The sequence below is a fragment of the Lasioglossum baleicum genome, chromosome 3, assembly GCF_051020765.1.
Source record: "Lasioglossum baleicum chromosome 3, iyLasBale1, whole genome shotgun sequence".
In the NCBI taxonomy this organism is placed as follows: Eukaryota; Metazoa; Arthropoda; class Insecta; order Hymenoptera; family Halictidae; genus Lasioglossum; species Lasioglossum baleicum.
The window spans coordinates 17,600,612-17,617,142 of record NC_134931.1 but is presented as its reverse complement, the minus strand read 5'-3'; the positions used below and the strand labels follow the sequence as shown (position 1 = coordinate 17,617,142).

General features: G+C 36.4%; 4 protein-coding genes across 5 annotated transcripts in view; 3 read left to right on the top strand and 1 right to left on the bottom strand.

Annotated features, from left to right (window-relative positions):
* The first annotated feature begins 271 nt into the window (after positions 1 to 271).
* LOC143221917 (radial spoke head 1 homolog) lies at positions 272 to 8,720 on the top strand. The gene is made up of 6 exons (XM_076447580.1): positions 272 to 1,958; positions 3,237 to 3,456; positions 4,213 to 4,439; positions 4,528 to 4,635; positions 5,305 to 5,451; positions 7,370 to 8,720. Exons 1-6 carry the CDS (start codon positions 1,908 to 1,910, stop codon positions 7,526 to 7,528), a joined length of 912 nt encoding a protein of 303 aa, XP_076303695.1. The 5' UTR covers positions 272 to 1,907; the 3' UTR covers positions 7,529 to 8,720.
* Positions 8,721 to 9,205: 485 nt separating this feature from the next.
* On the top strand, positions 9,206 to 11,945 carry LOC143207505 (uncharacterized). The gene is made up of 4 exons (XM_076421063.1): positions 9,206 to 9,358; positions 10,161 to 10,304; positions 10,385 to 10,525; positions 11,661 to 11,945. The coding sequence occupies exons 1-4, from the start codon at positions 9,290 to 9,292 to the stop codon at positions 11,799 to 11,801; spliced, it is 495 nt and encodes a 164-aa protein (XP_076277178.1). The 5' UTR covers positions 9,206 to 9,289; the 3' UTR covers positions 11,802 to 11,945.
* Mrpl50 (mitochondrial ribosomal protein L50) lies at positions 11,650 to 15,428 on the bottom strand. Its single transcript, XM_076421061.1, has 5 exons — positions 15,268 to 15,428; positions 15,046 to 15,146; positions 12,982 to 13,184; positions 12,776 to 12,895; positions 11,650 to 12,687 (listed from the first exon to the last, which is right to left on the bottom strand). Exons 1-5 carry the CDS (start codon positions 15,340 to 15,342, stop codon positions 12,554 to 12,556), a joined length of 633 nt encoding a protein of 210 aa, XP_076277176.1. The 5' UTR covers positions 15,343 to 15,428; the 3' UTR covers positions 11,650 to 12,553.
* A 71-nt stretch (positions 15,429 to 15,499) lies between these two features.
* Skd (mediator complex subunit skuld) overlaps positions 15,500 to 16,531 on the top strand; it is a 45,168-nt gene continuing 44,136 nt past the window's right edge. For both annotated transcript variants that reach the window (XM_076421060.1, XM_076421059.1), the window contains exon 1: positions 15,500 to 15,642. In XM_076421060.1, coding sequence (XP_076277175.1) covers positions 15,574 to 15,642 — 69 coding nt within the window. In that variant the 5' untranslated portion in view covers positions 15,500 to 15,573. The remainder of the gene's footprint in view (positions 15,643 to 16,531) is intronic.

Sequence of the window (16,531 nt, the reverse complement as noted above, 5' to 3'; positions counted from 1 at the left end):
ATGCAGATTTCATATAAAAGTAGGTCTCGTACCACTTCAGAATTAATTTATCAATGAGATATTATCAAAAGTATTATGCTCAATTTTTTTCAGATTTTTGTGAATGGTGCAACAATGTTGAAAAAAATAAAAACCCCTTTTTTCGGCGTTTTTCCTAAGTTACACTTATTTCTTCTAGTAAAAATAATAGTAGTGATAGTAGAATAATAGTAGAGTAATAGTAGTTTTATGAAGTAGAAAAGTGAAGAATTTTTTTTATTCCATTTTGAAGATGCAAAACAAAGGTAAGTGTTATAGAGGGTGTCCCAAAAAATGTTGTATTCTCTTGAAAAGGGTGATTTCGAAAGTCGTTTGAAAGGATGCCGAACTAGAAAAAAACAGCATGCAAACATGGCAGTTTGAGCTTCTTGGCCCCTGGCGGGGATGCCCCCCCCCCCCCGTGGAAGGAGTAGGCGAAGGGACAGTGATCGTGGAGATCCTCAGGGAGCTAGATCGCGACTTTACTGTATTAGAAAGTACAAAAAAATATAATTGTCTATATTCACTCTATCTTTCGACTCAAAGCTGAACTGTCTCGCATGTTTAGTTTTCACGCAACACCTCATTTTTTATCAAAATCATGCATTTTTGAAGAATCAATGTTTTTCGAAAATGGTGCAGGATAGAGCAAGTTTACGTAGAATGACAAACTCTGTAAGAATCACGCAACAGTAACTGCTGAACACGAGAAAAGTTTTATATTATTGGACTCTGTGTTATTTTTCATTTCAACCAATCTATATCGAAAGAGAAGAAATATACAGTAATTTTTCAATGATTGTTATGTTTCTCAATTTTTGTCAGTGGTTGCCATCCTTTAATACTGATAATAATCCCTTATTACTGCGTACTTGGAAGAAGAGATTGACGTAATACATATATCCGTCCGTTCTTTTGTTACAAAAGCAATTTCGTAATTCTTTCAGCAGCACGGTTGCACTTCCGAGAAGAGAAATCAAGCATACAACATACAGGGGATCCAAAATGTACTCGGAACCAAACAACTTTTGTCTGAAGCATTTCTTCCTATCAAAAAATGTAGAAGTTATTCAAGTGGCTTGTCTTAGGTGACTCACCCTGTGCGATATTGGGTTGGCAAGAAAGTAATTTCGGTATTTTAAGGTAAAATAATACCGAATTTCTTTATTCAAGCGATGAACTTCAATCAGTAAAATATTTTCTTATTTATTCTGTTTTGCAAAAGATCATCGAACGAAAGGAAAATATCTTATTCATTAAAGTTCATTGCTTGAATAAAAAATTGGTTACTCCATCTCACCTTAAAATACCGAAATTCCCTGCTTGCGAACCCAATACATATTTATTTCTCCTTTAGACATTATGTGAAATGTAATTATTTGGCGTCCCAAATATTCCCGCGAGAATTATAAGAATTTTCAATGAAATTATCGTAATTTAAATAACGACGAGTTCACAAGAATAGGAAATTTTCAAGGTTTAAACAATTTTCGGATTCACTGTATACAGGGTGTCCCAAAATTCCTGCACATCCCGGAAATGGGAGGTTCCTGAGACCATTTGAAGCGACATTTTTCTTTGCAAAAATGTTATTCGCGGCTTTGTTTAGGAGTTATTAACTAAAATACGGACCAATCGGCGCGCCAACTGTCTATTGCCCGTTTTTCGTTAATAACTCCTAAACAAAGCCGCGGATACCATTTTTGCAAAGGAAAATGTCGCTTCAAATGGTCTCAGGAACCTCCCACTTCCGGGATGTGCAGGAATTTTGGTACACCTTGTATATGTATGCCCGATGCTTTTACTTTTTCAATCATGTGTGCCGTCCATAGCGCACGATCCTTCTTTTATTAGCAGGTTATGAAATGAAACTGTCAACTAATTGAAATATGTCGGAATATCCTGGCGAGAAAGGAGAAGAGGAAACAAATCCTTTGGGAGTAAGTGTCCTTTATTTAAAAATTTATTATTCTAATGTCCCGTTGGAATAATATTCTCAAAGCACAGTACGTAGTGCCTTTTACTGTAATTCCTCTGCCTAGAGAGACTACGTAAAAATAAGTCGAGTTGATAATAAAGATTTTCGTTTATTATCCGCTTTGAGAGTAATCATGATATGTAATATAACTTTTGTTTGATGCATCAAATTCGTTCCATTTTTAACACATAATAAACATGTCATGTCGAAAGTTTCTGAACACACATTATATATGATATTTATTTTTAATGGACTGCGCATTTAATACAAAATAGTCGATCATTTCCATACGGTGCAGTTTATTAAAAAAAAATTCATTAACGTACTTGTTCAAGTTTCATTTCATTTACAACGGAATATATATTGAACAAGTCAGTTTCAGGTCCAAATATAACATGAAATAGGATAGAAGCAATACTTGCCCTTCTACTTGTTGATAGGTTCGTTTACAATTGTGAATAAACAATTAAGAATAATAAACACTTAAGAATAATTCAACTGCTATCCTCACGCAGAATTTAGTATCTGTTAGACGTTTATGAGATATTCTAAGAAAAAAACAAGTAGACATGTTCTTAATTTATTCGTTAAGTAACGTCTCTTGACTTTTTTTATGGGACTACTTAAAAAATAAACTTGCACATTAGAATCTGACGTCAGATTGCACCTATTCTTTAAATAAAATCAATACAACATCGACAGGTCAGTCATTATTTTGTAAGAACAATAAAATTAACATATCTCCTATGTTCATAATTTTATAACATAAGTAGGTTAACACATTTCAATTAATCAAGATCATTCAAGGTCATCTCGATTTTTTTTAAACGGGACCATCCCCTTTTAAACACCCACGATTATATTCCCTTTCATTAAAAATTCAGTGACGATTATTACTCAAGAAAAATTTCTTGCAACACACTTATCCACCCGCTCTTAAACTCCAATGCGAAATCTGAATGTTTCCTGATTTTTTCGAGGTTCTTTTTATTTTATACGATCAGGGTATTTGACATCTGTTAGATTTTTTTCAGAGTTTTCGCGTATCATTAAATAGGGAAAACAGGCTAAAAACTAACGTTGGAAAATGGAGAACCATTTTACTCCATAACTAAATACCTCCCCGGTGAAGATATAGGGTTAAAATTGGTTTATTAGTCTTTTAATTTGGTGCAAGGACATTTTCGCCCTTGCCCATTTTGCCCATTGTCAATTGGTAAAACGAAGAGGCTAATTCCAGTTGTACGATGGTGAAAGGAACGACAAAGGTGATAGACATGGACAAGGAAAAGCTTTGCTCCCGAATGGCGACATGTACGTAGGTCAGTACTGCAAAGGTTTGCGGCACGGCCGAGGACTTTATGTGTTCAAAATTGGAGCCAGATACGACGGTGACTGGAGACACGGTGTAAAGTATGGCCAAGGAACCTTCTGGTACCCTGACGGAACACGATACGATGGTACAGAATCACCTATCAATAAAAAAATATATAAAAAAACTTTTTAAAAACCACGCTTATATTAAAGTGCACTAAAAAGGAGAAAATAATTTTTATAGACATTAGCGACCATAAATAAAAGCGTGGAGCGCCCACGAAGATTGCATCAAATATATTTTAGCGCTCCACGCTTTTATTTATTGTCGCTAATGTCTAAAAAAAATTATTTTCTCCTTTTTAGTGCACTTTAATATAAGCGTGGTGTTTTTAAAAAGTTTTTTTTATATATTTTTTTATTTTCACTCCAATTGCAATTACGAATTACATTATAATTTAATTACAAAGTATTTTATATAATAATTGTACTCCAATTGCAATTACGAATTACATTAGAATTTAATTACAAAGTATTTTATAATTGCAATTACGAATTACATTGTAATTTAATTACAAACTATTTTATAATTGTACTCCAATTGCAATTACGAATTACATTGTAGTTTAATTGAATGAACTGAATTAAAATGTAATTCAATTACTTTGTAATCATAATTCCTGGAGTAATTCAATTGTAATTCTGCACAACTCTGCCCTCTAATAACATCGTCTAATAGTTTCATTTAAGATTGCAATGTAAGAGAACATTCCTGTGCTTTTTTTTTCGTATAGCACAATTATTGAAAATTGTATTAATAAGCTTCTGGCAGGTAAAGTATTAATTTTTGGTGACGCCTGTAATTTTATTCGTAAATGTCTCCGCTTTTATTTCCTTCGCAGGTGAGTGGAAGCGAGACATGAAGTACGGCTTCGGTGTGTATTATTACGTAAATGGCGACATTTACGAAGGTTCCTGGAAGAAGAACTATCGGCATGGTATGGGATCGTATCTTTACGCGGACACGAACACGAAATTTATGGGCACATGGATCGCGGATCGTATGCAAGGGGCTGGTCAATTAATACACCCCCGTCATAGGTTCCACGGATTCTGGGAGTTAAATTTGGTAAGACCGTGGGTGGTTCCGGGAAACGACCCGGTCCAAGAAAATCTAAAAAAAATATATCATGTATTCATTGAAAATACAATCGCAGCCTTATGGTCGCGGTTGCTTCACATTCGAGAACGCGTGCATGCAACATGGCCACTACATCCACATTAAAGATCCTGAGCACGATGAAACGCAAGGGGAAATTACCGAGGTAAGATAATATTATAATTACACTGTCCAACAGTCAAAAACATGTTTAAACAATCATAATGTATTAATATTGGATATCTCTGTATTCGGGAAAGTCTGCAGGATCTTTTGCTGCAAAGAACAATCCAATATCTTTTATAATAACATCACAATATTTGTTTAAAGTTGAAAAATATGTCTTTTTTTTTTTTAATCTCAATTTTCTCAAAAACTGTACGTCTAGGAGAAAAATTAAGGACAGATTCGGAATCAGCGCGAAAAACTCTATAAAAATCGCATAGTGGGAATCGAAATACAAAAAAAAATTTGAAATTTGCATTATTATGCATTTGTCACAAAAATGAATATTTCCTGAAATATTCCTAGTATAATAGGCCCGAAATTTTCAACCCGCCCACCTCTAATGATTGCAAGATAGCATGCAATATAATAATTGGTTTTTTGTATTTCAATTTTTTTGTCGAGTGTCTTTATTGTAATTTATTTATTTATTGTAAGTTTTGATCTGGTTGTTAAAAAAGGAATTGAACACTAAATACAAGGCTATTTATATAAATAATATTCGGAAAAAATGAACGTATTGTCTGCTGTTAGTGAACTTGAGATTTCGAATAATAATAAGAACAAAAGTTCAGTGTGATTGAAGTTATATCATTCATACCGAACACAGGATAAGATAGAAGATGAAAACAAGGATCCAACGGCAGTGGAACCGATTCCTTTGAAGACAGGAATTATTGCTGTATGGCGAGCACGCTGCATTACGCCTTATAATCCTGATCTGCTCCCACCTGAACCGGTACCTCTACAGGAGGAGGTAATAAACTATTCCACAAACAACCGAATCTTCGTTAAACTCCATTTTTACTTAAATAAATATTATGTGCGTTATTTGTCGCGTCCCACCAGTTACGAATAAATTCTTCCCCCATTTAACACTAAACCTACCACCACCGGCCAATATGACCGGTTCCAGATTTATTATTTTACAATTATTGAAATAATAACAATGATTTTATGAGAATTGATTGTATAAATATCTTTAGTAGAGCACGTATTATAATAGGAGTCGCACAAAGTCTAAATAAAATCAATCTTGTCATTTTTATAAAGTGTTAATGTTGACAATTGACAATGACAACTGCGGCAATAAAGGGGAATTTAGGTTGTTCACTTTGGATGTTCATCCCGATTGATTCATCCATTAATTCAATCAACAAACAATATAATTACGAGGTCAAAAAAATAGTAGAATTACACGATTTAAGAAACAGCACGGGCCCGAGGGTTTTTCTTAGATCATCTTTCACTGTCACTGTGGATGGTTCGTCCGCGATGTGCGTCTAAAGTGATACAGTGTAAATTCGCCATTCGCATGTTAAAAACAGGCACCCTATACATCGTCCAGTTCGGTTTTAAATGAATATCGGAAAGCTGTTTCACAATATCCGGTTTCCGGGATCGTAGCAAATTCGTCTATTGCTTCGAACACTCCGGAAAGCGGAAGTTCTCGGGAACAAGGACGACAAGATGATCGGTCTAAATAGATTGGAAACGGTCTAACGAGAATTTCCGGTCGCTTTTATTTCGATCCCACAGCGTCTGAACAGAGCGCATTCGTTAATACAATTACAATATCCGTACCTTATAAATGAATATTAAGCTAACAAAGAATGTGCGGTTACCTGAAGGTATCGACATTGCATAAGTTTTGCAAGTTTATTCTTTATTCGTTGTTTTCAGTTACTTTTCACAGTTCTTTGGTACCCTAAAGTAGGGGGAGTTCCCCTAAGTTCACCGAACACGTAAGGGGGTTTTCTTAAATATATTACAAAATATTTACATATGTAATTTCATTAGTTTTTCGATTATTTAACCCTCGCCCTAATTGGCAATGCTGAGAACCGTTCACAGCTCTGATTAATAATTTCAAACATTTACTTTTGGTGATATCTCGTATTGACACATTAGTCTTTCCGATATGCTCAATGAAACAGCTATTCAGTTAGTTTAATTGCTACAAATTGAGTACTTAAATGACAATTTGGATGTTCCCGGTCACAATAGACTCAGGCACAGCAGTCGGAGGATTAACTATGTTTTTGCAACTGTATGTTGCTTGCAACCCCCACCACTAAACAAGTTAATTTTTTTCTACCCTTCATAATTCGCTCACAATTGCGAAAAAAAATGTATGAAATGCAAAAGGGAAGTTCCAGTATTTCCGCTTTTTCCATCTTAATATCTTAACTGACAACCCAGAAAAAAATGATAAAGTTACACGTGTTCACCCTCATATTATCCTTATATTAGGGGTTAGCGACATAACATTTTTTGGGAATTATCTTTCAACCTAAAAGCATTGCTTTGTACGCGATATGTACCAATCAAAATTGTCGTTGTTTTGGCAATTATTTACATAATGGTTTTGTTTTTCGATTCTGATTAAATTTAAATGTGTATAAGTACACATGATAGGCTGTCTCTTATAGTTTTTTAAATATTTGCAAGAAACTGTTAGTAACATTACAGCGAATACCGCCATTTTAGTCGAATGTTGGTTTGGGATGGGGGCGGGTGCAGGGGAAGGGGCTTAATATTTGCATGCAAAAAAAGATTCTTTACTTAAAACAAAATTACATTCAGGTGATCGAACTTCGCTTGTGAGATAAATTGATCAAATTATTCTATCCTGTAATTTCGATGCACAATTATTAAGACCACACGTGTTCTAGGTTTCCTTGGATTCGCTGCCTGATAAATGTTCGGAAGAGTTGATGGAACGAGAACAATACTTAAAATATCCTGGGGAATATCGCGGGGAAGGCGAGGAAGACTACTACGAAGGAGAGAATTACTATAGGTCGATTGTCAATGCAGCACAGGAAACGTGAAATAAGAGAAAATAATCGTTCCTTTTTCATCTTGTATACAGGGTGATCCAATACCTTTGACCACCTTGAATATATCCTGTATATTTTGTAACACTATGAAAAAATTATGTATACAAAATTTGTTTGAATCTCTGTTTTGTTTAAAGTTTAAATCTCTGGTAAAAAATGACAAGCTTTCCTGGTAAGGGAAGTGTTAATGAAAACCGTGCTCGCGAATACGGTAACAAGCATTACAGTGGTCCCTCTCGTGTCCTGTTTTTGAAAGTTCTAATTAGATCTCTGGTTCACTGCTTCACCGCGACGCGATACCAACACTGCGCTCACTGGAATCTACCGCCGGACCGGATTATCCACGCTGCGCAATCGCGCGTTGAGGCCGCGCTCTACTGGTCCGTGTTTTTCGTTAATAATCTAATTCGTTAATAATCCTTAACAAAGCCGAGGCGGACGTTTATGCAAATGGAAATGTTGCTTCAAATGACCTCAGGAACCGCCCCTTTCAAAGAACTCGAACATTCTTGCGATACTCTGTATAATAATTTTATTTATTGGAGTGTAACACCAATTAATTTGATTATTTTCAATATTTAATTTATTAACAAAGTAGAGAATTACTAATCAACCAATTATAAATAGTTTTTATTTGATCACAATTTTCTGGATTTGAAATGAACCACAACTAAAATATTAAAATTAGGATGTATTTATAGTTAAAACACTTATATACGTTCGCCTTGTATCATATTTCAAACACTAATGAAGCTAGACTGAGGATTTGTATGCCAGATGAAAATTTTCTGAATCAATTCTAACAAGAAACAGAAATTAAATAAATATATATTTTTCTCTTAATAATATTAATACACCGACAAGCTCGCATTCCTAATGTCTTTACAATTTTGTATTTTACTGATTCAGTTTTGTCATGAATGTATAAAATGCGCAGTCTATTAATCACGACAATCATAAAATTTAGAATGTTAAATATTTATATTATTTCTATGTTGCAAATTTTTGTGTAACGTTTAATTTTCCTAACACCTAATAAGTAAACTTCCGCGGTATTAAATATTGCTATATACAGCTTAGTAGAGTGGACAAACGTTTAAGGAAGCTTTAAAAAAGACGATAATTATTTTAACATTGTAGAAGCTAGAGCAATTAGTTTACTACAGGATGTGAAAAGAAAGTTTCAAAAATTGCAATCGATCGGAATTGTTGAAAAAATACTAAAAGTTTCACATCCTTTAGTAAACTAATTGCTCTAGCTTCCCAAAAAAGTTCAAACCGTATAGTACAATATTAAAATAGTTATCGTCTTTTTCAGAGCGTCCTTAAGCTTTTGTCCACTACTGTATATCGCAAACAATATATTCCTACTGCTGATGCAATAACTCCTGTTCTTTTATCTTAATTATTTCCGCTCTATTATTGAGATCACAATAAAGCTACTTCTGTTTTTGGAAAAATCAGGATGTATTTTATTCTGCGCAAACGTTTTTGTCTTTGCCTGGGGTTTATATAATATTTTTCTGATGCAATTCAGTATAATTCTCACGATCTGTAATTGATACGGGACAAGACAACACGCAACCAGTGTCATAAAGCAGTTCAGACGATTTAATTGTCGGATAAATTGATTGTTATACAAATATTCAAACGCACACCGACTCGCGTATCACTTTAAATACCGGAGGTTTGTAAAACCAAGCACAGTGTTGTTTCATCGACTACCGACCAGTCGTACTGTACAGAGTGACAATGGCAGCTCCAGTGACGAAATTATTATTTCTGTTTTTACTCGGTATTACTTCGTGGTCGCGTTATGTGGTGAGTTAACTCCAAATACTATGATTCCAGATAAAATCAATGGTTTGAAATTTTTATGTCACAATTTCACTGTTTAATATACATATAGACAGTGCTTTATTGTATATTTAGTAAAAAAGCAAAAAAATTCACTGTTTTATTAATATTTTTCTAAAATATCAACTCTTATACTATATTTGTTATTTACTTATACAATAATGATATTCACCATTTTCATCGAATATTAAATCTATCGAGACGAGTGTAATGCTATGTTAAAGAAGATGTCTTTAAAGTTGAATTGAAGAACGCAGCTTTTTCGAAACTGTTTATCTCGAAACGATACATAACAATGAAAAGGAATTGCTATCAGAAACGCCTACGTAAATTTAGAAATTCGAAAAAACTTAAAATACATTGCATAGCTTTATTACAATCTGGTTATAATTGAAACTTGGGTCTAGAAGGATAAGCGTGGGCATACATTTTAATTGTCCTCCCATTTTTCATTTTTTTGCGTGCTAGACAATAACGTTCTTTGCCTAAAACTTTACATTTTATTTTCTCAGCTATTACGTAAGATGAAAATGGAACTATTATATCGGATATTTTTCAAAATTTTAAGTCTGTTATTAAGGGTTGAAAAAAATAGTTTAACTTGCAGGGATGGTCGACGCAAGCAACCCTGTGAGTGAATTTTGTGTCATGCAGCTATTATGCCTAAAAGTTGTTCTTCGTTACTCATATTGGGCCGTTAACGATTGTTAAAATTAACATTTTTACTTGTTGAGTTGAAAATGAAATGTTTCTTTCCATTTATTAGGCGGCGAAGGACGTTACAGTAACAGATTTTACTGCAGAAGTTCCTGATGGAAACGGAGTAATCGAATCATGGGACTGTGGGATCGAAGACAACAACTTGAAGTCAGATATTGTTGTTGTGAAGCATTGCCCAGGTGTGGTGCAGGTACTGAAAGTTCGAATTTACACGTTTATCATACACTAATTAATAGATGAGCGAACGTAACCGATGAAATCTCGTCTTAGTTTAATCTGGAGCTTCTGAAAGATGGTCAGGTTGTGAACACTGCAGAAAAAACTCTCAAGCAACCGACGAAAGAATTAGGAGAAATGTGTGAAGAAATTGAAGGCCCGGATCCCGACGATGATTCGTGTTCTATTGCTGAAGTAAGGGACTATATTTTAGCACTTTCCGGTCCTAGCTCCTTTCAACATTTCGTTCTGGCTACTCCGCATTTATTTAAAATCCGATATTTTGGAATCTACAGTCGGTGTACAAAGTATTCGTACACATTAAAAAAACGAATTACTTTTCCAAAATTGGGCCCAACAGCTCGAGTTTCTTTTCAGACGTTAGAAGGATTAGTTTACTAGCTAATGTGTAAGTAACTTTTTTAAGAAATTGTTATTGGTCGCAATTGCGAAGGAAATAGTAAAGGTCACGATTTTCAAATTTTTTATCTGTACCTGTAATGAAAATTTAGAAGGCGCCTCTGGTAAGTCTAAGTCAGTTATATACTTGTACAAAGTTTCATCGAAATCGATCAAGGATGTTATGAAGTATAATTGATTGAAAATAGCAAAAATCGTAAGAATCTGCGATTTAAATGAATAGCAAATTGTAGATTCAAAGATTTTTACATCTTACAATGCCCATAGCTTTTTTATCTGTCAGCCAATTTCACACACACACACACAATGAGAAACTTTGTACATATATATACCTTACTTAGATTTACAAAATACATGTATTAAAAAATTTTCATTACAGGACAGATAAAAAATTTAAAAATCGTAGTCTTTACTGTTCCCTTCGTAATTGTGACCAATAACAGTTACAAAAACAAATTATTTACACATTAGCTAGTAAACTAACCCTTCTAATGTCTAAAAAAACTCAAGCTGCCGAGACTAATTTTGAAAAATTTATTCGTTTTTAAAAGATGTACGAATACTTTGTACACCGACTGTATCTAAATAACGTATTTATACTAGTGCTTAGTGCTCAGCTGCGCGCAGCTAAACACAATCACAGTTGTACCCCTCGAATTATAAAACGTACGTAGAAGACGAACAGAATCTTAAATAAAGCGTATACAATCGTGATAACGAAACATGCTTGGAATCACCAGCACAGATTAAACATAGATAAAAATTCTTATGTCGAGAGCAGCTCGACGTAGAACTATAGTTGGAACGAAATGCGATATCGCGTCGGATACGACACAGGACTGGAAAGAATTAATTTACGTCGAAATTTTTTAAACTTCGATGGGCCGGTTACATGAATCCTATTGTTTAGGGTACCCACGCAGTCTCACGTTGTGACATGGCATCAAAGGCCAATGATTTGGATGCTGGAGACTATGAGGCTAGGATCAAGTTAAGCATAGGTGGTGATACAATAGCGATCCTCGTAGTGAAATTCAGAGTTACAGATTAATAAGCAGATAGACAGTCGTTTTTTGAAAAACTGTTCTCTCTGTTCAATATTTTGAGAACGTAAAACAGTCGCGGAGACCAATGCACGCTTTATGGTATTATGTATAAGGTAGTGTGTTTCATTAGCAATAAATAAAATATCTAGCACATATACGTAATGTTATTTCTCTGCGTCCTCTCCAAATTTTGCAATTACCAACGTTACAGTCATTTGTCCACATCACTGTCAGTTCTTGAGAAATCTAATTTTGACAAAAGTCGAATTTTCAACTGCTATAAATACAGTGGATTAATATTACGATTTCTAATGGGTTAATTATAACATTATGAACATTTAGCATTAAAGAGAGCGATTCTCCTAACAGTAGATTTACGGAGCACTAAATTTTACATTTCTTCATCAAAGTAACAAGAATACATCTATCCAAATTTTTAACAATTTTTTGATAACTGTATACCCAAAGAAATAAATTTGTTTACCGTCTTAGTAATCATAAATTAAAAATAGTAGAACCTAGTGTTAAACTGTGTATTTACACTATGTGCTTATACCAAAAGACTATGCTGAATAAGGAGAAGTAATAACTTCGACAAAGCTAAATGAAACTTTAGAACGTCTTCGGAAATTGATCTTTAGAAATATGAACCCCATTCGCAATCTAATAATCACCTAAGACAATACTTAAAAAGAAAGATATTTATTAATCTTCTACACAACGTAATTAGCGATATTGTAAGTGCACATAGCAGTCTTTAGATTTTAAGTAATTGTTTAAGGTATGGATCTTCCTGTTGATGTCCTGGGTACTTCTTCTTATATTTCAAACCAGTTACTATAGTTGAACTCTTAGGAAATGCTGTTTTACCACCGAACATTGTGTCCGTATCTGAAATAATATGAAAGAACCATATTTTGTTCATTCTTGCCAAGATAAACGTAATCATTAATTATTAATTACTAATTGATCAACTTGCCAGGGTGGAATCGGTGATATTCGTAATTAATATGCAAATTCTTCGGTAAATCTACGTCGCGCATCATGTCCAGAGGGTTTTTGGTATTCACAGGCGTCTGATAGAATTTCTTCAGATCACCTAAAAATACGAAATACATATAACTTTTCAATTGATCGAAGTCACGGAAATAGCGGTACACGGATTAACATTTCCAGACATCTTACCTATTGTTTCAATAGTGTATAGCATAGAATTAGACACGGAATGTTGAAGTTCTTTCTCGCACGCAACGAAAAGTTGAAAACGCTGAAACGGATCATTCAGTTGCGTTTCATTGCCCGTTGAAATTGATTGATTCTCACAGATTTTATCTATCCGGGAAGATACATTCGCCGGAGGATCGTAGGATTTTTCATACCTCAGGAACCTGAAACAGTCGCAGTAACGTGAAAATTGTTGTGTTCTATGTACAATAAAATAAAACATTAAAAACAATAATAACTATCCTGTAACAATGCATCTCATACATTTCGAATTGTTTCGAAGCGTTTAAAGCGAATTATTATTTAATTCCGTTTACCCTCGATTACATCGAAACTTGAAAATATCGATTTTGCAAGGGACACCTAGCTTTCCTGTTTCGTAAAAAGTGTATTACTGGAAAATATTCTCGAACGTGATTTCCGGTTAAATTGTCAAAGGATTTGTAATCGCTACATGAAAAAATGCTAAACAGATTTGCGTCAAGTTTCTAATCGTAGATGCCGGTGATGTGTGTATGTATATGTATGTATACAAATGATTTTTGCGGCTGCCGGTGGCGTGCGCCCGTAACGTATGTAGCAGCGAGTTTTCGAAAATTCTATTTGTCGACGGCGAATGATATAAGCGATGCGGATCAATATTAGCAGAGTTAATTGATCTCTGGCTAACTCGCGCCAAATTTTTCGTATTGCGTGAAAAATTAGCAGTGTAGTGGCGGCAAGGGAGGCTTCCCTTACAAGACGAGGGTAATGGTGTAAAGGGGGAGGGAAGGGGAAGGGACAAGATCGATGTCCAACGACCGCACAGTGGTGCCCTCAGTTGTATTTTCTCAGGATACAGTTATGGCCAATATTGGCCAGGAACGAAGTCCGCAGTGGAAAAACCCCGTGGCTATGGAAACCTTCGTACACGCCGGAGAAAATTCTTCGCGGAATCGAAATTATACTTACTCCTCGAACCGATTCGCGAATATGTCAATTCTACCAATTTCGAAAGAAATTTGTTGTTTAGAAAAATTAGAGCGCAATTAACACATACACAAAGTTTCATCGCGTAAAGATACTTTGCCAATGTTAATTACAAGAACAGAGAAACTTGGTCTAGGAAATAGGTGTTCTCCCTGAGAAACAGCGTAAATGTATCGACAGGAAACGAAAACGCGTCTCCCACATGAATCCGTTTTCCTTTTATACATGTTTTCCTTCGCCGCTCCATTTACTTCATCAGATTCGTCTGGAAACGGAGCTACTTTTTTACAAGCGCAATCGACGAACGTCGAGTTTCGTTTATTCGCGTTGAAAGAACTAACAGTAAGCGAAAATCATAGACGATTGATCCTTTTCTTCGAAACTAGGCGTCACGAATAGTTTTCCAATAAACAACAACATTTCAAAGCAACAGAATCGGAAAAAATGATAAGTGGGTAAAGGAGGCTCTCCTATAGTGGCGTAAAAGGGTATGGCTAGGCCGTTACGTCACACGAAAAAGTGGACTCTAGTTCAGTGCATAGATACCGATCAAATAAATTCGTGTCCGTTCGATGCTGATTTATGATTTGACTAAATCGAAACAACGTTTTTACGAGAAAACTTGCGTTCCGCTACGGATTACTTCCAGCACTTGATAAAACGAAGCATACGTATCACGAACAATTAAACATCGAGTCCGACGATATAGTAATTGTAGCGAATCCGACGAGATATACTTATCGTAGCGTGTACGATAAAAATAAATGGTGTGGGTTAGATATTTTGTATATACCGATGGTTCCGTTGTGTCGAAAGGAATGACATTTTGAATAGTTTATATTATAGTAAACAATTCGAACGTATCCCGTGGGGCGCCAATATCGCGAGCGTCTACCCTGGGAACTTGTCAAATCCGAGCGGCGATTGGTCAGCGCGCGGAAGAGAGATGGTAAATGGCAATATGGCGACAGTGTGTCCTCTAGCTGTTGGGAAGCGACGCGACGTAACGCGAATATTTCGTTTGAAACTCGTGTTCGTGTAAAATAAATAGTTTACCCTTTCGTAGCGAGAGACTTCTTCTCATCTTCGAAGCGGCGGACCGGTTTGACGCGGGGCACCTTGCTCTTCGAACGAGTAACATCGTGTCGCAAGCTAGTCTGTAAAATGACGGTGATCTTGTTAGTGATTGAATCGTACTTATCGAACTACAGTGCTCCCGGCGGGGGGCGTTCGGCGATGCGAGTGTTTAAAAAGTGTACGTGAAGTGTCTGCACTGACCGTGTTCACGGCAAGGATAGATGATGTACTTTTCAAGTGATTCGCAAGTAAACCATGCCTGATGAGCGCCGCCATCTTCTTCCTCGTCGTCGAAGCGAACTGCGCGAGTGAGCGGTAGGGGTCGCCTCGGGCGGCTGCGCTTGTTGTTTCCTATCGTCCGCCATTTTACGGTCGCCATTGAGAAGTGAAAACCCTCCTAAATGTTCTCGAATAATAGCGGCCTCGCCGTGTGATTTTCGGGGCTGAGAGAGGCGCGCCGCCGCGAGAAGTGTTACTAATGAGTGTACGGCGTACGATGGAGAAGCCATGACGCATCCGTCGCATCAAACGAACGGCGCTAGCCTGGAGGACTGCCACACAAATTTCTTCGCACTGGTGAGTGATCGGTGGAGCCCACTCTTGCCAAGAGAGTCGGGCCCGCATATCTTGTCTTGTCTGTGTTTCAAGTATCGAACGAACGGGGCTTCGACGTCGACGGACTCGGGGGCCTGTTGTCCAACGACCGCTTAACGGTACCGCGTTACGTCGCGGGTACAAGTCGCCCGGGTTAACCTATATATCGGAGAATTCCCGTGGGCAGTACTCGATCGTTCGTTGTCGACGTCGGTGTTGTGTATCGCGGCACTCCCCTCCCATCCCTTCCACTCCTCCCTTCTGCCACTGCTATATGTACACATATTCGTACATATATACATACATATCCATATATATATATATATACACACACACACCTGCATATATATGTAAATATATATGTATGTGTATATATTCGCACATATTATTGCATACACACATATACGTAGGAAAGCGCGTCAATGGGATTTGAAGTTTGCTACACGACTATCTAATGTCATGCCTGATTCACGTCGGCCCTGAGTTTTCTGCTCGTTAAAGTATTACAGAGGTTGCAACAAGCAGGGCTGACAATCGGCAGAGCTGTTGCATTTATTGCAAGGGAATATCGTTCGATTATCAACGATCTCTCTCTCTCTCTCTCTCTCTCGCCGAGCCTTCGAAACGCGACGCTCTCGCCTCCTCTCTCGATAAACAACAAGATCTCGTTTCTCGTAACATTCCTTTCGCCTTTCGACGTACTTCGAAAACTGTGTCAGACATTGTTTCCACCGCCTCGAAAGTCCTCCGGTCCCAGCGAGACTAGGAACGAGACGGAGTCTCGAACTCCGATAACCTCGATCGTCATGCTGATGCGATACATACCGACCTAGCCGTATACAGACTATGCGTTTCTACCTGGATACAGGAT

Bases quoted from the DNA above. Each gene is read 5' to 3' on its own strand.
- Mrpl50 (XM_076421061.1), bottom strand. From the start codon at position 15,342: ATGGCGGCGCTCATCAGGCATGGTTTACTTGCGAATCACTTGAAAAGT. The intron at 12,896-12,981 runs GTAAGATGTCTG...TCGTATTTTTAG, and splicing joins ATACACTATTGAAACAATAG to GTGATCTGAAGAAATTCTAT. The intron at 12,688-12,775 runs GCAAGTTGATCA...ATATTATTTCAG, and splicing joins ATATCACCGATTCCACCCTG to ATACGGACACAATGTTCGGT.
- LOC143207505 (XM_076421063.1), top strand. From the start codon at position 9,290: ATGGCAGCTCCAGTGACGAAATTATTATTTCTGTTTTTACTCGGTATT. The intron at 9,359-10,160 runs GTGAGTTAACTC...TCCATTTATTAG, and splicing joins CTTCGTGGTCGCGTTATGTG to GCGGCGAAGGACGTTACAGT. The intron at 10,305-10,384 runs GTACTGAAAGTT...ATCTCGTCTTAG, and splicing joins ATTGCCCAGGTGTGGTGCAG to TTTAATCTGGAGCTTCTGAA.
- LOC143221917 (XM_076447580.1), top strand. From the start codon at position 1,908: ATGTCGGAATATCCTGGCGAGAAAGGAGAAGAGGAAACAAATCCTTTG. The intron at 4,440-4,527 runs GTAAGACCGTGG...ATACAATCGCAG, and splicing joins GATTCTGGGAGTTAAATTTG to CCTTATGGTCGCGGTTGCTT. The intron at 5,452-7,369 runs GTAATAAACTAT...CACGTGTTCTAG, and splicing joins CGGTACCTCTACAGGAGGAG to GTTTCCTTGGATTCGCTGCC.